Below are 26,186 nucleotides of genomic sequence, written 5' to 3' on the forward strand. Positions count from 1 at the left end.
GGTGTGTGGGGTGGTTGTTATCTCTGGTTATTATTATTGGGTGAGGAACTCTCTTACTATCCTACAGTTCTTCATGGTCGTGGCACTTTCTGGGGTTCCTTGAATGTGATTTCTGTTGTTGATATTGTCTTGGGGACACTCTTTTTGGTGCTATGCCAGTTACACGTGTTGCGATGGTCATTACTTGTTTCCCATTTCACATTTCTTTTACTTTGTCAGAGGTCTGTGAACAGGCGCCTCCGTAGCCAGGTGGGCAGGAGCAGTAGTGCATAGCACACGCTTCTTGATTAGACCGGGGTTCGAGCCTGTGACCACCAAATACGGAGGTTGCAGAAGGTCAGGGAATGACCACCAAATACGGAGGATGCGGAAGGTCAGGGAATGACCACCACATATCCTCAGCCCGGATAAAGGGGGAGGGTTGGCGTCAGAAAGGGCATCCGGCCGTAAAAATTGCATGCCAAAACAATAAAAAAACGCTGACCCCATATAATAATGGGAAAAGGCGAGGACAAAAAAAAAAAAAAAAGGTCTGTGAACAACCTGATATTTTCCTCGTAGATTTGCTGGAGGTTACTGGTGTCGGCACTAGTATTGTGATCAGGTAATTAGATTTTCTGTACTGCTTGGTTATCTGATCTTTTGGTTGATGAGCATGAATCCTTCGGTCTCAGAGTAGGAACTCCCTACTCGTGAGCCATGCATTCAATGTGATCTTATCTATGTAGTTTTGATGGAGATCATAATGCCTGCGTGGTGTACCTTCACCTATATTTCTCTCTTTGTTTCTTCTACCTGTGAGGGCAGATGCCTAGTTTACATTGAGAGATGTGTCCCATTTTTCTATCTTTATTATGGCTTAGTAGATTGGGGCTGTGTTTTTCTGGAAGTAATCCCTCAAGTTCTTAACCGGCTTCTTCAGTTGTACAATGAGATCTGTCAAACACCTCCCTCCTCCTTTCTGGGCTATGGTCAGTCTCTTGATGGCCGGCTGATTTCGGGTGGTGTCGAAGGCTCTTTGGCATTATTATCCTTGTTGATTTCATATTCTCCTCCAGTAGTGTTTTTTCCAATATATGATCTCTAAGGAGTACTGGAACTGCGTTGGTGTTGATGGGTCTAATCATGCTTCTGCCATTCAGTCTTGAATTTAGGAGGGTTCTCAACATCTGACGGTATTTTTCTTATTTATTATTATTATTATTATTTAGCCGCCCCCGTGTGTAGCAACAGTCGGTAGGATCGCCTTCCTCTCCATACCCGGTGGAAAAAAGTCCCGTTTCTCTCGGTCCCGTCGATGACGTGGATAATTTTTACGGGCCTTTTTCACAACGTGGCAGTGTTAGTCTGTCTCTAGCGAGGACAGCATTGTTTTTTTTTCTCGAGAACTCAGTTTTTCGTCCAGCAAACAGGAAATTGACGTCAGAACACAAAAAATTTACAGACAATATACACGGAGCAATATACCCTTTATTGCTAATGCTCCTAAAACGCTACAATAACAACAATATTATTATTTACGCGTGTGCGCTCTGGAAATTTTCAGTGGCCATAATGTACACGATTGAAGATTTTCAATTGTAGATGGCGCTGGTACATTTTGGCGCAAGAAGAAAGCATCGTGAGTCGCCATTGCATCTTTGTCTCTTGTGATAGATTCATTCCAGTTTGTGTGTGTGGTGTTTAATATTAAAATATACGTTACGGTTTTGCAGTAAGTTATTTATCATTTGGTTATTTAAAAAAAATCACTGAAATATAACGGTAAGCAGTTTTAGATGTATTAATGATAACATGGTATCCTGAACTGTATTGATTTTTTAAACTTCATAATACATAGCTGAGTAATAGATGTGGTAGTCCAGATTTTGGCAATGTACGGTATGGTTTGGCTGTTTGATGTAATTAGAAATAGAAAATTTCAGGTTTCATGCTTTTTAAATATTTTTCTGAGCCTTTTTATTTCTGTAACCGGAAGTGATTAATAAAAAAAAGTCGGGAAAAGTAAGCCTAGCAATGTAGTTATTGGATATATTTCCCATATGCCCTTGTTTAAAATTTTGTAAAGTGAACGAATCGTTCAATTTACCACCATTCTTTTAAAGATTTAAAAGAATGTAACATCCTTTTAAAGATTTTATTCCCTCCCACTGCAGTCATTTATTTTTACCTATATGAAAATTGCACGTATAAATTAGGTATTTGTTTCCAGGTCTAATCACGTGTTCGCTTATTGATTACGTGTTGCTTGGTTTAATCTGTAATATGATGAGCTAAAGAAGGGTTATGTTTCATTCCACATCCTCCAATTATTTTAAAACTGACCACTATATGGTTTCAGCGGCCCAGTGCCATGACACAAACGTCACATTGAAAAAGAGGTTATTATTTTATTTTTTTCAAATGGAATTTCGCTTATAAAATCATTGTAAATGCAAAGGTAAGTAACTTTTAAAATTATGGTCAAATATAATGTTCATATCCTACCTTTTTTTTTTTTTTTTTTTGTGTGTGATCTTTATGGCCATCCAAGACAATTATCATTTTGCGGCATGTTTTCAAAACTCATCTTGAGAATTTTGATTCCAGTTTCCGCCAAAGACTGGAAAAATCTTAAATATTAGCCTTTCACGAATAATTTGTGGATGGGTGTTGGGCTGTGTCAAGAAATTTTGTTGAAGTTTTGTAAAAATAAAGTCCTACCTATATTTTTCCGAATATCATTTATTTCTACCCTATTGCTTCTAGTCCCGTCGAAATTATCGTCAAAAAACGAATTTTTGTCGGGATAAAATTAGTTTTACTGTAGTAGCAGCAAATGATGGAAAGCAAGCTTATGAAACATCAGCCAAACAAAAACAAAAAAAAAAAAAAAAAACCTCATCACTTGCCCTTCCCACCCAATAATTTGTCTAGCTCTTCCTTTCAAACTACTCACTTCTTCAACAACAGATGAAATTTTATTTTAACAATCAACTGGCTGCAGGCTGATATACCTTCACCAATATCATTAATAGGTAAAGATTCAATATCGGGTACAGCCACCAAAAATGGAGGAGAGGAGGGGGAAAGCAATGATTGACGGGTTGTGACTCCGCCCACTCACTGTGTTCCCCCCTCCTCTCCTCGCCCGACCAAGAAACAAAAATTCACACGAAATGCAATCACTGAGTCTTCTCGCCCGTACATAACCAGACTATTTCGCGAGCATTAACGATGATAATTTCTGATGCCAGTGAACCCCAACATATCTGTCCTGCAACCATCCTTCCTCAGTTTGAATGTATGACGCATTTATATGTGTGATCTGAGCAGGAGGAAGAATTCCATCAGCAGCATTGAGCTTTCTCAATCCATTGAAAGATTTAAACACATCAGTCAATTTCCTCGCAGGTGCCTAATCTCCAGATATATTCAGTTTGTAGAACTGAAGCCTTTCTTGGTAAGACTACCCTTTTGTCCCCCCATGCCAAGCTCTTTGCCCTTTGCCATTTGCTCATTTTAGGACGGATGTAGGTCTGCTGTTCCAGCAGACCTACATCCGTCCTAAAATGAGATTGCCTTGTACAATAATATAATCCCCTCATTAACCCTGCTAGTTCCTGTATATCATATATGTGCAGTATCTTCATATCTTTCATATATATGAAGATACTGCACAATTATCCCCAGGCCTTTTTCATTTTCCACTACTCTGAGTGGAAAATGAAAAAGTGTGTGGTATTGCACATATACCAACTGTGTGTAATACCACACAGTTGGTATGTTAATCTGGGATTACTGCTACCCATATGCAGTACCTTGCATTTTTCAATATTACTGCCAAATCTTAGCCCGTCTGCCTAACTTTTCCAAATCTTATTGCAGTACCTTACCTTGATTACTGTCATTAACCAATCTGCCAACCTTTATATCATCTGCAAACCTTGTACTTAAATTGACTGATATACCTTCACCAATATCATTAATAAATATGGAAAACAATAATGGGCCCAGCACTGAACTCTTGGATGACTGCTGATAACATTAGTATGTGAAGAGCAGTGTCCATTATAACTACTCTCTTCTTCCACTCAACCATCCCTGTATCCATTACAGTAACTTGTCCTTAATGCCAGTGTTCCAGTTTATACAGCAGTCTGCGCAGAACAGTATCAAAAGCTTTCCTGAAATTCAAGTATATCAGTTATTTTTTGCATCCAGTTCTTTTGTACTGCATCAGAGTGACTCCATTGAACCATTGACATCAAGTGGACCAATGTGATTCCGTCCCTTTCTTCTCCTGTTAATATAAGTAAAGAAGTCTTTGCTGCTTTCCTTTGCATTCTTTGCTGGAGACTTCTCGTAATCTGTCTTAGCTTGTCTAACCTTTGTGACTTGCATGAAGACTTCAACTAAGTTTCTTGAGCCTCAATGCTTTCTCTTTGATTTAAATATTACAGTACATTAAATTGAAATAAATGATTATATATGCTTGTACTTAATTTAATCAAGATATGAAGTTTTGAAGATATAATAAAATTTTATTAATTGTGTAGTATTTTAATGTTTTTATGAATTTTAATACCTTTTAACCATCAGTCTCTTCCTTCTCATCTCATTTTAAATCTTTTGAATTCTGGGGTATTAATTTTTGATGTACACAAGTTATTTAGGCACCTGTATATTTAGAATGATGCTGAGTAGCTGTCTGCATTTTTTTTTAGTTATAATATTTTGACAGTTTCAAAGCATTTTTTTGTGATGATACCCTTCTGAGAAAATTTTGAAGACCTTATGAGTATGGCTGGGGCTGCCTTAAAGTTTTAAAATAGCTTTAAAGTACGAATTAAAACTTTAAAATGCTGTTATATTAACAACATAACATTTTTTTCAGCAATGTCTCGGTATAGAAGCAGTTGCCCATTGGATTGCAAAGTTTACGTTGGTGATCTTGGTAATAGTGGCACCAGGCATGAATTAGAAGATTCCTTTGGCTATTATGGTCCTCTGAGAAACGTGTGGGTAGCACGAAATCCACCAGGTTTTGCATTTATAGAATTTGAAGATTCCAGAGATGCCAGAGATGCTGTACGAGCTTTAGATGGAAAGTAAGTTAGTTTTCACTGAGAGAAATAGCTGATAAGTGGTAAGAGGGTACAGTTCAGATTATTTTTGTTAATTTATTGCTGGAGCTAAGCATGTATTAATTTGTGTAAGGTGGAGTAGGGTAAGAGCTTTTTTGGGCAAAATGCATTATTTTTGCTTGGAAATAGGATTTTTGACAGTTAATAAATATGTCAAATGAAACTTTTTTGATTGGGGGTATCCAGTTTTTTTTTTTTTTTTTTTTTTGGATGGAGGCCAAAGAAGATAAAATACTCAGTTTCTGGTCACAAGAACAGTTTGTGCCAAGTAATTTTGCGTTTTCAAGTAGGATTTAATTTTTGTTTATCAAGTTTTCAAAATCTATCTAAAAAATAACAGGTTTCAATACAAAGCAATCAGGTTATTTATCGGTTATACTCCAGGGTACCTCCATACTTCGGTGAGAAAGAGAGGAAGATAGCAGTGATTGGTAGGTGAAAGCATCTCCCACTCACTGCTTCCTCCTCACCTGCACATTACAGGTGGATGTCATGTGACATCACAATGTCTCAGCTGAAATGAAGAAAAAGAAACTGCAATAGGGAGCAAAAAATAGGTGAATGCAATTTTTTTTTTTTTAAACAAGTAACAAAAACACTAGACACAACCACTGATACTAGCTGCGAAAACAATCAAATCATCAAAAAATTACTTCAATAAAAATAAAAAAAAAAAACATTCATTCCCACTCATAGGAACAATTACTCTACAGAAGCAAAAATACAGGATGGTTCATAATTAAGGAAACTTTTGAATGACAGCTGATGCAAATATGTATAAGTAATTAGTTAATTGGTTGGGTTTTTTTTTTTTTTGTAATTGTTTCAGAATAATTTGAACATAAAAAGGTTTCGTGAGCTGTACAGAGAGGATTGAAATTGTTAAGTGGCTGGCATGCAAAATGTGAAAATGCTGTAGAAGTTGCAGACCAGTTCAAGAAGTGTTTTGGAAATAAACCACCCACAACAAAGACCATAAAGCAAATTAGCATTAGCATTAGCATTAGCAGAGGCATATGATGCAAGAAAGCAAGCTTATTCAGCATCAGCCAAAAAAAAAAAAAAAAAAAAACCCACTCCCATTTCACCCCTCCGTTCGTTCGAAATACCTGTCCAGTTGAGCTTTAAATTTGTTTAGGCTATCAACTTCAACAACAAGTGATGGAAGTCGGTTCCACCAACCAACCACGCGCTGGCCAAAGGCAAATTTCCGCACATCTATCCGACATCCGTCCTTCCTCAGTTTGAATTTATGCCCTCTGAGGTGATTATTCTGAGAAAGATGAAGAATCCCATTGGCATTGAGCATGCTCAAACCATTCAAAGCCTTATACACCTCTATCAGATCACCTCGCCGGTGCCTAGTCTCCAAACTCTGTAATTTGCAAAATTTAAGCCTTTCTTCGTAAGAGCAACCCTTTGTTCCATTTACTAATCTTGTTGCCCTTCTCTGTACCCGTTCCAGCAGCTCTACATCCTTCTTGAAATGAGGCCTCCAGACCTGTATACAGTACTCAAGATGTGGCCTTACCATTGCCTTATACAAGGGAATAATCACCTCCTTATCCCTGCTAGAAAAATTCCTGTATATCATTGACAAGACACCATGAGCTACTCTTGCAGCTCGTCTGCACTGCTCAGAGAACTTCATATCTGCCTGCACAATTACCCCCAGGTCCTTTTCATTCTCCACCACTGTCAGTGTAGTACCGCAGAGTTGATACGTTGCTCTGGGGTTACTGTTTCCCATATGCAGCACTTTACATTTGTCGATGTTAAACCTCATTTGCCACCTCTCAGCCCATCTGTTCAACCTTTCCAGATCCTGTTGCAGCAGCATAGCGTCAGTATTGTCCTTAACGACCCTGCCAACCTTTGTATCATCTGCAAACTTGGACATTAAACTTGATATCCCATCATCAATATCATTCATAAACACCGAAAACAACAACGGACCCAACACTGAACCTTGAGGAACTCCACTAATAACATTAGTCCACGTTGAGCAGTGTCCATTGATTACCACTCTCTGTCTTCTGCCACTCAACCATCCCCTTATCCATAGCAGCAATTTGCCTCCAATGCCACACTGCTCCAATTTGTGCAGCAGTCTTCCATGTGCAACAGTATCAAAAGCCTTTCTAAGATCCAAATATATAATATCAAAGTTATTCCCTGCATCCAGTTCTTTTGTGACTACATCATAGTATCCAATCAAATTGGTCAGGCAAGACCTGCCCTTAACAAAACCATGCTGCGTCTGAGCTATAACTGAATTCTTGTCTAGATGATCCTGCAGTGCTTCTTTAACCAGTGCCTCCATTAATTTACCTGGAACAGAAGTTAAACTAACAGGTCTATAATTACTTGTGTCAGCCTTTGATCCTCCTTTGTGAATTGGGGTTACATTTGCACATCTCCAGTCTATGGGTACCTCCCCTGAGTCCAAAGAAGCTCTCATAATTATGGCTAGGGGTTTGCATACTTCCTTTGCTGCCTCCTTTAATATAACTGGATAGATCCCATCCACCCCAGGTGCCTTTTTTATGTTTATCCTCAACAATCTCTCCTCCACTTTCCTCTCAGTTATTACAAAATCATCCAGCTCACTGCCAATGTTTACTTTACCTACATCATTCTCCTTCCTGAATAACTCCTCATGCGTGAATGTAGATGCAAAATACTCGTTTAGATTGTTAGCCACCTGAGCAGGATCCTCAACTGTTGAACCATCAATATCCAGTGGACCAATCTGATTCATCCCTTTCCTTTTCGAGTTCAAGTATGTAAAGAACTCTTTTCTGTTTTTCTTTGCATCCTTTGCCAAGGATTTTTCATAGTCTGCCTTTGCCTGCCTAATCTCCTTTGTGACTTGGTTACAGACCAACTTATATCTATCATAGGCTTCCATGTCACCCATTAATTTGTATGTATCCCATGCATTTTTCTTCTCTGCCACATGTCTCATTAGTTCATCTGACAACCATTTAGGCCTAAACCTTGAACAATATTTCTTAGTTGGTATGTAAAGCCTGGTAGCCTCCAAGATTAGTTCCTTGAATGCTTCCCATTTTGAGTTTGCTGTTGGTAACATCATCAGTTGGTCCCACTGTATAGAATTTAAATACTGTCTCAGACCATCATAGTCGCCTTTACGAAAACAAAAACCCTTCCCTTTACCTCTGATGGTAGTTACCTCCTTGAGTAAATCCCACTTCAACACACTGTGATCACTGCCACCTAGTGGTTCATTTATCTGCAGGTTCTTAATGCATGAAGAATCACTACTGATAATCAGATCAAGAGTATTGCTCCCTCTTGTTGCCTCACGAACATGCTGATGTAGAAAACAATCATCCAATAAATCCACAAAAGCCTTGCTAGTGTGCGAGTGACCAATCCACAAATTCCAGTCAATATCTGGGAAATTAAAGTCCCCCATTATAAGACTCTCTGATTTACTGGCCCACTCTATTTCCCTGTACAATATCTTATTATACTCATCAGAGTCATTAGGCCTATAGCACACTCCCACTCTCAATTTTGATTTCCCTATGCTTATGTCACACCAAACTGACTCGACACTGCCCTGTCCATCGATGTCGACTGGCTTCACTTCCTTGGACTTTATGTGTTTCTTAATTAATAGCATAACCCCTCCTCCCCTCCTGTCCTGTCTATCCTTTCTATACACATTGTATTCCCCAAATTCCAGTTCCGCATTACTTATATCTGTGTGACACCACGTCTCTGATATCCCAACAATATCTGCCTTTGATGTTTTGAGCAATACCTCAAATTCATGAAATTTATTTACCAAACTCCTAGCATTGGTGTACACGCAGGTATACATGCACCTGTTTCTATTCTTAGCTACTCTAACACAACCCATGTGTTTACTTGTACCGCAATGACTACCAGCAGTCTCTGAAATATCCTGCATCTTGTTTTTCAGACTTCTGCTCATTTCAATAGAAGCAGTGCAAGAATCACTTCCACCTCTGCCACTGGCTACTGTTAATCTATTAGTCCTTGTATCCCCCCCAACTAGCAGTTTTCCGACCCACCTAACACTGCCTCGACAGCATCAGCAAAAATTCTTGCACCCTTTCTATTTAAGTGTATCCCATCCCTGAAGAAGCAATCTCTCCTGTTAACAAGTACAGTCCAGGCTGAAAAAAATTCTACCCCTTGAGCCTTGCACAATCCCTCCAGGGCCGAATTGATCGACAAGGCTCTCATCATATACTCCCTCCTATCGTGTCTGGGCAGAATTGCAGACACTTTCAAGTTCAACCCTAATTCACGGCTTTTTTTCAACAGTGACCTGTACTTGCTAAGTAATTCCGCCGGTCTCCTACTCTTAATATCATTAGTGCCAACGTGTACAACTATATCACCTTTTGTGCCCTTAAAAGATGATATCCGCTCTACAACGTCATCAACCTTTGCCCCTGGCAGACATACCCTGGTCCTATTCCACCTATCCTTTTTACAAAGTATGTTCCCCGTTTCCCTGACAATAGAGTCACCAACAACTACTAGTTCCTGTGGGACCAGCGCATTCTGCCTAGGGGGCTGCTTCTGTGTTGCCTGATGACCAAGTGCAAGCTCTGGCGTTGATGTGGGCAGCTGAGAGCTTGATGGGCCCCTCAATTTATTACCTTCGAGGGCATCCACCCTGTCCTTCAAGCTCTCATAAAGGCCCATAACAACGCTGAGTTGTCGCCTGATTTCCTTGCACTCCTTACATCGTGCACACACAAAGACATCCCCCTTGGCAGTGAAGAATAGTGCACAATCTAGCAAATTATGAAGAATAGTGCACAATCTAGCAAACCTTTCTTACAGGTTTCAAACTAGCAAAGACATCTGCTAGTTGAAACCTGTAAGAAAGGATACTGAAAGTTCTGTGCAAAAATTTCAAAGAAAGTGAAGTTCAGATGAATGCAATATTTATCATCACATGTTGCTGCAAAGTTTGAATGAGGACAACCCAGACAGAACATTGAAATTTGTCAAATGATTTTTGGATTTATTACAAACCTAGATATCATTAACAAAATTTGTGGCTGATGAAGCCATATTTAAACTAAATGGAATTGTTAATAGCCATAACTATGTTCATTACTCTTAACAACTTCCATTTATTCTTTAGCAAGGATTTAGACATTCCTGGCTTCTTAGCCTGTTCTGGAATTTGGGCAGGAGGTAGTCTTGGACCTTTTTTTTTTTTTTTTTTTTTTCTCCTTTGAGAAAGCTACCTGAGACCTGTGCCCAAAAGACTAGTTTTGTAAAGACCAGAATGGTGGCCATATTGAGCAATATTGAGACTGTTAATAGACTAAAATCATTTTTCAGGATCTCTTTTTATGCAGCATGGAGCACCAGCTTGCTGTACAAAAACTGGCTGCCAATTCTAGACAAAATTTTCTCGGGTTGATGGATTGGACAGCAAGATTTCGTTGAATGGTGCTCGTGCTTTCCAAATGTAATACTCTGTGGTTACTTTTTTTGTGGGGTTCTTGAAGGATAAAGTATTTGGTATAAACATAGATCTCTGCTGGAGCTTCAGAAGCCAATAGTTAGAGAATTTCAGCACAACAATTTCTGAGGACAATTTTTTATGCCCTGCTGTGTGTTGCTCTGTGCCCAAAAGACTAGTTTTGTAAAGACCAGAATGGTGGCCATATTGAGCATTTTTTTATTTTTTTTATTTTATGTATGCTCTTTTTATTGTGCTAGCATTAATTAAAATGGTTAACATGGTGTTATTTACTGTCAGACATGTTTCCTTACTTATGGACTTCCCTGTGTACAGGAATGGACGATTAGAGAATTGGCATAAACCTGTATGTTATACAGCCACTCCCCAACTTATGTGAGGGTTGCATTCCACGGAACTATGTAAGTCTGGATTTCCCTGAAATGCTTATGCAGCACTCACAAATTTTATTGAAGCAAAAAAGAAAATGTTCGAACATGTAAATAGAATTATTTATTCAATTTTTTTATCTTGTTTTTATTGTTTTATGGTAGTGACTTCCAGAAATGTGTTTTAGAAAAATATCACAAAGGCTTACAAAATTGATTCTTATAACAGAACATATGATAACGATGAAAGTGTAGTGCAATTTCCATTATAAAAATGACCTTTTAGAGAGATAAATAGCTTAGTTATATTGCGAAAATTTCAACTTCCGTGGTCTTGGAATGAATTACCAAAAAAAAAAAATGTGCTATTGGGTTCACATTACGATATTTTCACGATATCTCCATTTATTCCTATGGGATGGAAAATATGTTTCCCCGATTTTTTTTTAAGTTTGCACCGGCCGTCAAAACCTTACGTAAAGTCTGAGTGTTATGTAAGCTGGAGAGTTGCTGTATTCATGTTAAATTTCTTTTATAAAATTTTTTTTAAAACTGCTTCAGTTTCTCTGGACATTTCCATTGAATTTTTCAAAGATGAATATCATAGGATGGGATAAGCCATCAGTGGTTTTACACTGATACAATTCTCAATGGCAATTGTTAATCAGATGGAAGGTTCAAAATAGTGTATGAATTGGTAGTTGATTGATTTCTTTGTTACTTTAAAAAAAAAAATTAAGGAAAGTTCAATGGGATGATAACTGGAATCAGTCACCCTTTTTCAGGAGTTACTGAATACAAGCAAATTTCCATGCAGAAGGAAAAGCATTGGTGGAATACAGCTTTTAAGAACAAGTGGAGCATTGCCATTGGGACCTGGCCCCGAGTGCCAAGCGATTTTCTCAGTGATTTATAGAGTGCTCTTATTAAAGAAAATGTTTTATTTGTTTTCTAGTGTCTTTTTCTATTTCATTTACTTCCAGTGGTTCTGTGCTTAAAGTATTAAGTAAGAATACAGAAAGGAAAAACAGCCTTTCTTTATTTAGTATATATATTTTACTAATAACAAACAACTAACTTCTACAGCTGCTTGGTCACTGGTGGCACCGCTCCTGCCTCCACGTGGCGGGGCTGGTAACCTTGGGGGATAAGACAACCCCCAGGGCTAAAAGGAGCAAAGATGGAAACAAGTGATTTTCCACGCTTAGAGCCGAAGAACTCTCAAGTAAATGACACACACGACACTGACCATGACTTCTCTATCTCAAAGAGAATGAAGAAAGACACTGGCAGACAGGAATTACCAGCCTTCCTGATTATACATTCTCTGTCAACGCAACCTGTCGGCTAGCTCTCCCCCTTCATCATTCAGAGATGCCTCGAACATGCTGCAGGTTCACCAAAAATGGTGAAACATCTTCAATCCAGAGATTTATTAATAGAGACCACCAATTCTAGACACTCTGAGCTACTACTACGTCTGACATCCTTGAGTGGAATCCCAGTTCAAATCACACCACACACCACCCTTAATTCTTCAAAGGGTGATCATTGAATGGGATTTATTGAACGTCCCCGAAGATGAAATAGTTCAAGAACTTAAAGAACAAAACGTCACTCAAGCAAAAAGGATCATGATCCGAAAAGATGGCAATTTAGTCCCTACCCGGAGTATAATTTTAATTTTCAGTTCTCCAAACCTACCATCTTCAGTCAAGGCAGGATATTTAAACTGTTGCGTACGGCCCTATATCCCGAACCCTCTAAGATGTTTTAAATGCCAGAAATTTCGCCATTCCCAGACAGCATGCCATGGAGATGCAACTTGTGCAAACTGTGGGTGTAAAACTCATGCACAAACAGAATGTAAGGCACCAACTCCACATTGTCCAAATTGCAAAGGCAACCATCCCGCTTATTCCAAAGACTGCAACCTCTGGAAGTTGGGGAAAAAATATAAAATTGAAAATAAGGTTTCCTATCAAGAGGCAAGAAAACAAGTAAAATTAAGTATGCCAAAACACACCTATGCTTCTGCTACTCACAGTCACCAATCAGTAGCATGTCAGACTGAAGTGACCATTCCTCCAGACACATCGATCTCCAACTGGGCTCGGTTAGTCCTCTCGGTCAAACATCCAACTCCACCAAACGTAGTAGACTAATGCAGTAATACACCACTAACAGTTCCATCCCAGAGACCTCCCCGTTGTCAAGCAGTGGATAATTTGCAGAAATCAGATCCTGTTGAGGCAAAGCAATCTCATATATCAAGCATGGACACAGATGACATAACTAACCAAGATCTGCTTGAAATACATGCAGATGGCGATATGGAAGAAAGCAATAACTCAGAACACCCTAATTTTTCAAGAAAAAATCAAAACTCGAAAGAGGTAAACAAGCCACCCACAAAAAACAGACAGACTCAACTTCTACCCACAGAACTAAATAATGGATCAAATCATACAGATTTGTTCCATTATTTAGTTCTGTCAATACTGCTGCGAAAACCACTGCAGTTGCAGTGGTTTTCGCAGCAGTATTGACGATATCGATGAATTAATTCATCATTTCAAACCAGCTGCTATGTGCCTACAAGAAACGAATTTAACACCAAAAATCTCCGTTTCGGTCAAAAATTATACCATCTTCAGAAAAGATCGATCTGAAACTAACAGCCCTCATGGAGGAGTAGCTGTACTTGTGGAATCATGAGTCCCTTCCAGGCACATTCCTTTGAAAACACCATTAGAAGTTCAACAACTTCTACACGTATAGTTATTGGTATCACATTGACAGTGGTCTCAATATATCTTCTGCCAAATCATCCATGCACATTTCAGGATCTGGAAAACCTTATTTCTCAATTACCATCTCCGATCTGTCTATTAGGCGATTTTAATGGACATCATCCATTGTGGGGTTCACCGGTCTCAGATGGCCGTGGCAAACTTATTGAAATGCTACTTGATAGAGAGAATCTGACACTGTTGAACACTGACTTACCCACTTACATCCATTTTCCTACTGGGTCAAGCACTGCTATCGATCTCTCAATCTGCTCTCCGATCCTGTTCCCAACCATAGAGTGGACAGTACACGACAATCTTCTAAACAGCGATCATTTTCTGCTGATTTGTAGCATTCAAACCACCCATTTCAAACAAACACAAGCAAAAACTCTGTGGAAAATTTCCAAAGCAAACTGAACAAAATTTACCAATCATGTATCTTTTGATGAGGATATCATTACATCTTCTCCTATTGACGCTGCCACCGAATATATTACAAAGCAGATACTAACAGCTGCAACAGCCACCATCCCAAAGTCTCAAATAAGAAACCATCGGCATATCAATCACTGGTGGAATGGTGATCGCAATAAAGTGAAAAAGGGGGGGAAATGCAGCACGGAATACCTTCCGCAAATATCCCACCACTGCCAACCTTATTAACTTCAGGAGACTGAGAGCCATAGCTCTTTTCATCCGGCGAAAGGCCAAAAAATGATTCATATGTGAAATTCGCCTCCTCAATCAACAAAGATAAAATAAAGAAGCTAAGTGGAAAATATCATGTATCACCTTCTCCTACTATTAACTGGAATGGGTAGGAGATCTCCTCTCCTGGAGAGATTGCCAATGCTTTAGGAACTGTGTTCTGTGAATTATCTGCCTCAAGCGCATATCAACGGTCTTTCCAAAAAATTAAAGCCGAAACTGAGGAAAGGAAAGTGAACTTCAAAGCTACATGCCATTTACCATATAACCAACCATTAACAATATCTGAACTGAAAGAAGCTATATATACCTCAAGAAACAGTGCTCGTGGCCCAGACTGAATTTACTATATAATGCTTCAACATCTCAATCAGAAATCACTATCTTTATTGCTTAAACTTTACAATCGGATATTCTCAGAACATATATTCCCGACCTCCTGGCAACATTCTTATATAATAGCTATACCGAAACCTGGAAAGGATCACTCGATTCCACACAATTATAGACCAATTTCTCTAACCTGCTGCCTGAGTAAGACTTTGGAAAAAATGGTTCACCATCGACTCACCTGGTACCTTGAATCCGAAAACATAATCAGTTTGGATTTCGAAAGAATAGATCTTCCCTAGACCTTATGACAAAAGCTGAATCAATCATAAGGAATGCATTCATTAGAAATCAACATCTCGTCATGATATGCCTTGATATAGAGAAGGCTTTGATACCACATGGCAATACAGCATCCTAAGAGATCTCCATTCTATTCATATGAGAGGGCACTTACCATATTTTATTCAAAGCTTTCTTCGACACAGGTCTTTCCAAGTTAAGTACCGGCAGGTTTTATCTCAAACATATATACAAGAAGAAGGAGTTCCACAGGGCTCTGTTCTCACTATGAATAAACAATATCATAAACTGCATTCCAAACACCGTTGACTTGTTGTGCAGGATATGGTAAGGTTGGATGACCTTACCATATCCTGCCATTCCCAGAATGTCCATAATGGATGGACATTCTGGGAATACAGACTATCAAGCCACAAATCTACAGCCATACATTTCTGCACAAAGCACAGAATGCATCCTGAACCTGAGTTGCACTTGGCCAATCACCCTATACCAATCGTAAACAGTATTCGTCTCCTAGGGCTAATTTTTGATAAGAAATTAAATTTCCAGGAGCACATAAAATATCTAAGAACCACTTGTGCAAAGAAAATTAATATACTCCAGGTAATCTCCAGTACATCTTGGGGTGCAGATCGCTATACCCTGCTCCACTTATATAAGTCCCTAATTAGATCTCAGCTAGAGATCGCCTACGGAGCACCTGTTTATGACTCGGCTAGGGAAAGCACCTTAACGCATCTTGCGCCCATCCAACATTCGTCTCTTAGGATAGCTCTAGGTGCATACAGAACATCACCAGTTCAAAGTCTTTACGTTGAGGCTCACGAACCTCCATTTAGATTCAGAAGAAAAATGTTGCTGATGAATTACTCAGCTAAAATTAAAAGACTGCCTACTCATCCTGTTTGGCCACTCCTGCATGATCCTCTGTGGAAAACCCACTATACAAATAAACTCAGAACAATTCAGACTGCAGATTTTAATAGAAAGCTGGAACATCCAATTTGATAATATCCTCAGAGAATCAAAAGTTCCAGATCCCCCGTGGTCTACCTTCACACTTTCTTCTCATGAATACCTTGAGCAATGGGGTTAAAGTTCTATAGCAATGATTAACATCCAACAACTACATTATTCTCATACACAAAAGTACCCCGAATTCACCAAGATCTATACTGATGGTTCAAAGTCTGACAATCAAGTGGGTGCAGCTGCTGTCTTCCCTAATTCAACTATCTCATTTTCACTTCCAGTCAAATGTAGCAGTTATACCACTGAGCTTCATGCCATTATGCTCGCTCTGAAAAATATCTCACTGCTGTCAATAAATAAAAGTATACACTTGGTCGTCGACTTACGACCACAAAAAATTTGATTTTGTAAATTTCATTTGTATTGATTTTTACATTAATTTTAGATTGTATTTTTGTGTTTACAGTACATTATGTACAGTATTAGTTTTCAAATTATGACAATACTGTATATGTAATTATAGATCGTAGTTTTGTATTTTTTATAAACAGTATGAATAATAAACCAATTAAAATGTACAGAGCGTTTGAATTTAATCTCCTAGAGAGAGATAGCCTAGGCGTAGAAACGAAGTAAAAGATAAAAGCATTACTGTATTTAAAATGAAAAATAAAAGATGATAAAAATTTAAAAGATTATAAAAATAAATTATAAAGATAATAAAAAGATTAGAAAGGTTAAAAAATACTGTTAATAAATATATGGCCGACATACGACCTGTCAGTCAGAACAGAAGTCGGTCGTAAGTCGACGACCAACTGTAATATATACTGATTCACAAAGTGCTATTTTAGCTTTGAAAGGCATTTCCTCACCTAACAACCCTTTATTTATTTATTTTTTTGATTTGGTAGTTGTTGGCGCATCGGCTTCTGTGGCCATATTGCACCTCCCAAGGTTTTTGCAGTACTTTGATCCAAGCCCGAGGCAGGAATCGAACCCGCGACCTTTGGGTTGCCAGGCAGGTACTTTACCCACTCGGCTAGCCCGGTCGGCAACCCTTTATTAAAACTCATAAGCTGATGCAGCTTCATGAGCATCAACAAACTGTTATCTTTTCTTGGATCCCTGGCCACAGTGGTATTCCAGGAAATGAATGTGCAGATGATGCTGCAAAGCATCCTTCCATTATAGCCTCAAGAAATGATCTAATCCCATATCCTGATTATAGACACAAAATACAGAGAACATGCATGGAACAATGGTCACTTCTTTGGAAAATGCAAACAAATAACAAGCTATTTCAAATAAAACCTGAACCACAATTATGGACTTCTAGCCTTCGTAAAAATAGAAAAGAAGAAGTAATCTTAGCCAGAATCCGAATAGGTCACACTCACCTCACCCATCTATATCTGCTTACAAGGAAGGATCCTCCTCAGTGTGCAAACTGCTCGCAACCACTTACAGTAAAACATATACTTCTCGAATGTTGCTTGTTTAACAACGCCCGACGAATGGCTTTTAGTTTCATCTCAGATCTGAAACAACCTCTGTCTCTAGATAGCATCATAGGTAAAGAATCAAATCTCTCTGAATTATTTCTCTATTTAAAACAAATTCAAATGTATGATCGTTTCTAACTGCTGTACAAGCAGTTCCTGTATGTAAAGTCAATTGATTTGGGAGGTGCAATATGGTCTAAGTTGCCCTTGCACCAGAAAACACCACCACAACAACAACAACAACCACAACCACCATTGGGACCTGGAGATTCCTTTGCATTATGATAGTTCAGGATCTTGTAATGTCTTTCTATTGGAAAATGACATGAGCTTTTTTTAAGATGCAAGAATTGAAATAACATTGACTATCTTCAGACAAGGATACAATAGTAGTGTATTAGGATGTAACAGGTGGAATTATGGATGGAAGTTGCAGCCAATAGCTTTAGCTATTGGCTGCAACATTTGGACAAAATGCAGTTTTCTACTCTTAGCCTTTTCAAACTGTAGGAAGAAAGTGAAGCTGTAGGTTTGAATACAAGCGAGTCAATTAAGTTGTATTTAATGAGGAATAAAGAGTTTCATCCCTACAAGAATAATTTCAGTTATGCAATTTGAGCAAATATTTGCAACATTTAAAATCATAGTCAATTTGAGGCAAATAGGAATGTAAATAGCACAAGATCATCCATCCCATTTTGCAACCTTGTAATATCATACATTAGGTTAAGAATGGCTGTGCGACAGGCTTTATGGAGAAAAAGGTCATCGCCGATATGATCTGACGTATGCAGAGGATAAAAAAGTTAAGTTTCAAAAATTAAAAATGAAAGGTTGAGTGATATGTTTTAAGCCAGAGGAGTTTCTAGATCAGGAAATCTGACAAGGAATATCAGAGTGGGCATGTGCACATGTATAATCGTTAAAGATGGAATCATAGAGTGACTAATTAGGTGGTGCCTCCGTAGCCAGGTGGGAAGGAGCAGCAGTGCATAGCACACGCTTCTTGATTAGACCGGGGTTTGAGCCCGTCACCACCAAATACGGAGGATGTGGAAAGGTCAGGGGATGACCACCGCATATTCCCGGAGCAATATGGCCTTAGCTGCTAATGCTCCTAAAAAAAATAAATAAATAACTAATTAGGACAAGTGAGATGTGTTGGTTGTGTTGGCAATTGATAATTAAGATTTTGGCAGAAAAGTAAGTGGGTTTAACCCATTGTGGATAGAATTGTACATCTGTATATAATTGAGATTAGAACTGAGATCACATATTTGGAAGATGGATTAGGTAATTTTGAAGAGGTTTGGTTCTTTTCACATAACAATTCGTGATCTGTTAATTTAGATATGGTACAGATTTGGTGGGGGGGTTGCAGAATGATCAATTTTAGGCATAGGTATGGCATCCACTTGTAGTGAGATATACTCATTGTCTTAATGGTAATATTGTTTCCCCCATTCACATTACTTAGACCTCCCCATAGCCACAACTAGAAGAGTGTAAGTAGAAAATTACCATCTGCAACAGTGCCATGATGGTTGACATTATCCACAGTCAATTGTTCTCCTTTCTTGCTAGTCAACCTTCTAGATTCCAAACCCATAGAATATTTGAGGTGAAGGCTGTCCAAAATTTGCAACTGTAGGCATCATGCTACACAATTCTGCACTAGGTGGCAGCTAGTTCCACATTAGTTTATCTAAGTATAGTAAATGTCTACTGTCATAAAATCTGTTATAAAAAAAGAAAGTTCAAAAAAATTAAAAGTGTAGGTGATTATTTTATGTGTTTTCAATTTCAGAATGCTCTGTGGACGACGTGTTCGTGTAGAGCTTTCAACTGGTAAATCAAGACATTCCTATCGTCCACCACCTAGAAATCCCGAAGAAAGGTGCTATGAGTGTGGTGAGAGGGGCCACTTTGCTAGAGACTGCAAATATAGTAGACGACGCCAATCAAGGTGAAGTCATGCAGATTTTTTTGTTTCTTTTTTTGTAGGATTAATTTATATTGCCACTTTACTGTATTGTCAACAGTTGTTAAAAACAATTTTTGACATTGCACTAGCTATCGTAATATTCGTTTGGCTTTTTTAACACCGAACATCACATCTGTTAATAGATTAAAAGAAAAACTCCTAAACATCTTGAATTATTATTTTATTTTATTTCTTATTTTTTTTATTTTTATTTTTTTTTTTGTTTTTGAAGAGAATTGCCAATGTGATATAAGTCTTTATGCCATTAAAAGATGTTGATTTGCACCCAAGAGAATCAAAGGATATAAAATCAGTTGACATATTATATTTTAAAAGAATTTTAGTTTTTATGTAAACTTGAATGAAACTTATTTACCTGACTTATGTTTTGTAGGCTAAAGCAGCCTCTCTCACGTAAAACTCGGCTAGTTACTCAACGCTTCTTGGGTTGACTCAACATACATCTACTCATGACATCAACTGTGGCGAGTCAACAGCCTCCTCCGTCTAGTTAGTCCTCATCTCTCCTCCTCAACAATCACATACTTCGTGTTGTGGTCATCTCAGCTCTACACTGCTCTTCTCAGCAGAGTGGTCTTCATTGGTTGCCATGGTTTCAACTATGGGGTCAACCCCAGCATTCATCTGTGGGTCAACAATTTCCAGAATCACTGCTCCTTGTGCCAATACACACACACAAGGTAGTGGGGTTTATTAAGTATAAATTCGTGGAAATGGGTAACTGGTTATTGTACTGTTTCCTTTTTGATTTAGTATACTGTTTAATATCTTACTATTTAGATTATCAGGGAAGTAGTTAATTAAATTATAAAGTTAAATTAATTCTGACATATTCAAAACAACATGGCTTGTGTGCAGTTAGGTATTAATACACTTTTGGGTGAATCCACTCACTGTTTTCTGTTTTGTATGAAATTGGTGATCCTCTATTTCTTGAAAGAATTCAGAATAATAATTTCTTTAAGAGTGAATTCTTTGTAAGGCATCTTTTGTGACCAGAACAAATAATGTCCTTTAATGTTGGAGATACAAAAGATAATTGAGAACAATTATAATTCATTGATACTACTGCTTTGAACGAATTATCTGGTTATATGAACTAATTTTCAAACATTTGAGCTAATGGCTATGCCTCTCATTTCAAGCCAGTTGTAAATTTAAAGTATAAACTTGTAAATCTAAATATTTTAATTCATTTAATCTAAAGTAAATTATGAATTTAATATATAAATATCTCCATGCTGCTTGTGTGTTTCATGTTGAGATAAATGCCTTTATTTTTCTCCTCTCTAAAAGTATTCACATATAGTAACATAATTTCTACAATGTAGTAAGTGTTTGTAATTTTCAGGAGATTGGAGGTGGTTGTATTTCCTACAAATTAAGATTATCGAGTTAATCTTAATTGTCTGTAATATACAACTAGAGAAAATATGAAAAGTTATGAAACATAAGACCATGTTTTATAACTTTTTCTTTGTTTTAAAAAAAGATTACGTGGGGGTCTTAAATAATGTGAATTACAAGAAAAGATGTTTAATCCACATGGGGGAAGGGAAAGAAAGTTTACTTTTGTACTTATCCAAAGATGTACTTCCCACACCCAGTATTAAACTTTTGATAAACTGCATTCACTCACTGAGTTTGGATCAACTTTGTGACCATCAGGCCAATAAGGAAGCAATTCTATACAAATAAAAGATTAATGTATACAGGTAGTTCTTGACTTTGAGTTAATTCATTCCTAGCGTGCGCTCGTAAAGCGGGAATTAAATCCCATAGACATATATTGAAAATAGGGGTTACGTTCTCAACAGTGAAATTAGTTAGCTAACTAGTTTGTTTAAACAATGATTGATTTATCCAAAGAAATTAAAACGTAGCATGTAAAATCAAGCAAATTATAATAAAAAAATTATTTATGACAAATTTTAAAGAATGTTTATTCTTCATCATCGACTAAATGCACACTTGTTGATCACTTATTATTGGCTCGGCACTCGTTGGTTTGTTGGAAATGCTTAAAGTGTTTGTTTCCAAGATAATCTTCTATTTTCTTTATAAATTTCAATAGATGCATAAGCATTTTTTTAACAGAGTTCACAAATTGCAACTAACACAGTTTGCATGGAGTAACAAGTTTACGAAGCTTTAAAAATAAAAGAAATGAAGAGAATGAAATGAATAAAAAGAAATTCTGAAAATTTATTTGTTTTTTATACGATTGAAGATTTCAGTAAAGGGGAAACACATTTCACCATAATAAAGCAAAAAAAACACAATTCCAGCTATCAGTATTTTTGCAAATGCAATAACATCGAGTTTACTACCCGTTTATAATTGCTTGCAGTAACAGAAAGTGCATATTGTTTTATGGTCGTGACCTCCAGAAATGTGCTTTAGATAAATGTCACAAAGGTGTTCAGAATTGGTTCTTATAACAGAACATATGATAACAATGAAAGTGTAGTGCATTTTAGTGATTTGAATTGGTAAGTAATGCAATTTGCACTATAAAAATGGTCTTTTAGAGAGTTATATAGCAAAGATTTCAACTTCTGAGTTGTGGAACGAATTACCAAAAAACAGTGTTATTGGGTTCATGATACGGTGGTGTGTCTGGAACAGATTACTGTCGTAAAGCTGGGTACACTGTATTGTATAGCCACGCACGTGGTTTGAAATGCAGTATTTGTGAATGTTTAACATTCATTTTTTGCAATTAATGTTCATATTTTTGATTTTGTTGATACTTGATACTTTGCAGAAAAAAAAAAAGAAACTCATAAAGCAAGAACTGCCTGTATTAAGTTTCTATCATACGAAAAAAAAAAAAAAGTGCTCGTGAATTTGGTCATAACTAAAATCAGTGGCTGAAAGGCTTCATTTTAAACTTTGCAGAATTCTAATTGTTGAGTTTATACAATGAATTTTATACATCGTAGAATAGAATTAATTTTGGTAAGGTTTATTTTTCTTGAAAGATGAGATTCACGGAACATGTGGGTTCGAAACTTCAAAATTGGGATAATATAATTTATAGGATAGTAGTATAGTGTGGTGGGATGTTTTAATGCAGTAACTGAAAACAAAATTTGCGTATACTTTGCATCCAGTTTTGATCATGAAGGTTGAACACTATTAGAATATATTAGCAGTGTTAGAGTAATGGGGAAAAGGATATAATGAATCTTACATATGTTGAATTTACTAACAGATACTCCCCTAAAGATGAGTGGACTTGGTGCATTATGGCCTTAGTTGCCCATGCACCATAAAAACCAAACCAGGCTGAACCTAAAAATGAGGGATTTGGGCCACAATAAATTTACTTAAGGATCACAATCAGAATCCTTAAAGCTAGGAATATGTTTTATGAAAGAAAATATGTAAATATTTTATGTATTCGTCTGCAATTAAGAGGGGTCTTTTCTAGAAGTGAAGAAATAATTGATTGGAGGCTTTTGCTACATTGGGATCTATACAACCTATATGTCCATTCAGCTGCTTCTTAAATTTTTATATGTTCTTGGGATTATCCTTATTAATAGTTGGAGATAACTTTGATTTCTTACTGTTCAATAAGTATTCAAGAACTCATTGGCGAATACCATCTTTAGAAGCAACCACTTTTATCCTCCAGTTGACCTAATATAACTTAATGTCTATTGACAATGACCCTAGAAGTATAATAATGTCCCACTGACGATCAAGATAAAACAATTCGGTTTTGCATTATTTTCTGAAACTAATATTATGAAAATTTTCTGTGTATTATTTTTTATCTGCATTAAAATAGTACCCTGTTTCTTTATAAAATATTTAGCTATAATTATTATTAGCAAATTCTGTTTAACTCTCTAAAAGTTCAAAGAATATTATATGACCCTAATTTCTGTAATCATTTTTTTTTTTGCACGTTCAATAATTAAGAGAAAAACCAACTTTATAAAATTTAATCCATTCTCTGTCGTATGAAATTTATTGAAGATTTCAAGATTAACTATGCAGCAAAGTCTGAAATATTTTTGTTATATCCAGATTGTTAAAAATGTTTTCTTGCATGTTAAATAATAACTGTTGTATCTGTGCCAAAGAAACTAAGACTGAGGCAACGCTATACTATTTCTTTAAACTGTGACTTCCATGATCAGTTTTGCTGGATGAAAACTCAATTTTCCAAAGAAACTTACAACCCTCACATTTGAAATTAACTAATTCAATCACAGCGGGGAAAAATTTAGAAGTACAAAATAAACTTCATCTTTTCATGTGGTGTAAGTGTTTTCATTGTAAACCATGTTATTTAAGTTCTTGTTCTCGGCGTTTTAATTATAATAACCACTTACAAAGGGAAAATGTTACTATATGTAGTTTTACATGCAAGTTCGAAATATTCTCTGGAAATTGATTTGTGCATTGCAGTGTGACATGTCATTTTAAGTCTTGTGTTTTCAGTTCACTCTGATAGGGAGCTCTGCATATAAGGAACTGCATGCTGTTGTTTTTCAGGAGTGGTAATGGTTTATGGGAACTCTTCACTTTGGGATTAAAGTACTAGCACACCTGTCCATCTTATGGTACCTACTCTAAAATTGTGTCCCTTTTGATATTTATACCCTAGCTTGCCAGCCATGGTTTAAGAGATACTTATCCACTTAGAGCTGTAAAGAGACAATAAATGGGACAGTTGCTGAGGAGTGGTTGTCTTATTGTGTCAAGAAATTTAGTGTAGAAGCCTTGAAAACAATTCTAGGTAGGAACTTTCCATGACATGAGGAGTTCTCAAACCTCATCAAGACGATTGGTATCTTTGGTGGTTTAATGACTTGGTGGTAATTAGGTGATATTGTGACAGCATTTGGAGGGCTGGTTTGGAAGAGAATGGTGCAGGGTTTTAAAGTGAGAGTCACTCTACCTGAAGATAAGTGGTCTGGGATAGATACCACTACCTCCACCCATTTTAGAGCATGTCCGAATTTGTTATTGACTCATTATTTGGAAGAAGATTAACAGCCACCTTATGTTTTTCTCACTTCAGAATTATTCCAAATATTTGATATGGAGACTGGAGAATTTGATATTTTACTCCTGCATTAGGGTAGTAACAGTTTCAGTAATCATCCCTCTCATTTATTCAGCAGTGGTTCCTTATCTGCCCAGAAATAAACACACGAAATCCTTCAGCATGGCATGCTGTTTTCTTTAAGTGCTTTCATTCTGATTTTCTGTTCCTGCTCTTGTAGAATCCATCTGGTGCAGGAAGATATGGAAACCTGATCCATCCAAAGGATAAGAGTATCCAATGAAGTTAAACCTCACTATCTACCCCAAAGCAGGGATAATAAAAACATTTATGTAGTTGAAGCATATCTTTTTGTTTCAAGATGTAATTACCATAACTGTTATTATTAGTCCAAATTTTCTATTTTTAGTGATTTATTGGTAATCATAAAAGTTCTATCACAAACTTACAAAATAAAATAAAATTATAGATTTTTGTTTTAATTTTGAGGATCTGCTAAACGTATATATTTCTCTTTACGTTGTATGGTGGACAGGATAATGGAAACATCTTGGACCACTAAGTGTGCTTTGGAATCCCAAATATCTTAGAACTGTCCTACAAGCATCTAACATAATTCATACAGATTGGATGGTAACAGAAACTTCTGTCACAGGTGCTTCTCCAGAAATTCCTGCTGGTGTATGAGAGGACTGTCAGATAATTGTCCAACATAAGGCTTGTATTATAAGGTCATGACAGATAGGTAATTTTGTTGTCATGATCCTTGGATCAATGCTTGGCAGTATAGGTTATGCTAATTGTAGCATGGCATATGGACAGTTGATGAGAATGGTTTATGTAGCCTGTGCTAATTAAATGACTGTCTACTTGGGATAAGGGAATCAGGGCAATACCAGGTGAATGCACTACACCATTTCAGAACTTTCAGAATTTATGATTTGAGTGCAGGCTTTCTGGGAAATAATTTTTCAGCTGTTTTCCATTCATGCACACTTCTTTATAACAAAAAAGGATGAAGGATAACACATCACATCAGCTAGTAATCAGTGGTCCCCAGCCTATGCTCCTAGCACTATTGGACACACAGGCAGAATTTAACACATGTTGTGATTGGTGAAATTTTTTTAATGGTCAGGTTTCTCCTGACCCATGATAATTGATTCGTGTTTGGTCTGCCATTATTCATCAGTTGTGCTGAGGGTGACATATTTGTCACAGATGCACCTTTGAACCTGGCTCCAGCAATTATGCCACATTCAAATTGCTCAGGTCTGCATATGTATTAATTATTGATTAATATAGTCTAGTAAAAAACGATTAGCAGCTTGAAATTTGTACTGGCACTAGAAATGTTAAACATACTTCAACCAACTTGCTCAGTGCATTCTTTCTATACTCAAAAAGATCATTTCTTTGAGAGTAAGCAGTCATCTGGTTCTAAACTGTCTTCATGACTTGAAAATAGCTCACAATGCTATGTTACTTGGAATGTCGATTTGTGATTTATATTGCCATCAGAGGTGATCATAAAAGCAC

General features: G+C 37.1%; 1 protein-coding gene across 3 annotated transcripts in view; it reads left to right on the plus strand.

Moving 5' to 3' along the window:
* Positions 1-1,611: 1,611 nt before the first annotated feature.
* Positions 1,612-26,186, plus strand: part of LOC150079909 (serine/arginine-rich splicing factor 7-like) — a 43,376-nt gene continuing 18,801 nt past the window's right edge. The window contains exons 1-4 of one of the 3 annotated variants that reach the window (XR_016547510.1): positions 1,630-1,764; positions 4,877-5,090; positions 19,424-19,582; positions 19,995-20,301. Coding sequence is in view for 2 of the 3 variants with exons in the window: in XM_090382358.1 (XP_090238484.1) it covers positions 4,879-5,090; positions 19,424-19,582 (371 nt within the window). In the remaining variant the exon portion in view is untranslated. Of the gene's footprint in view, positions 1,765-4,876; positions 5,091-19,423; positions 19,583-19,994; positions 20,302-26,186 lie in introns of all 3 variants that reach the window. The other 2 variants (XM_090382358.1, XM_090382357.1) reach the window with 2 other exon arrangements.

The sequence above is a fragment of the Mastigoproctus giganteus genome, chromosome 10, assembly GCF_048544385.1.
Source record: "Mastigoproctus giganteus isolate SK-2022 chromosome 10, ASM4854438v1, whole genome shotgun sequence".
NCBI lineage: Eukaryota > Metazoa > Arthropoda > Arachnida > Uropygi > Thelyphonidae > Mastigoproctus > Mastigoproctus giganteus.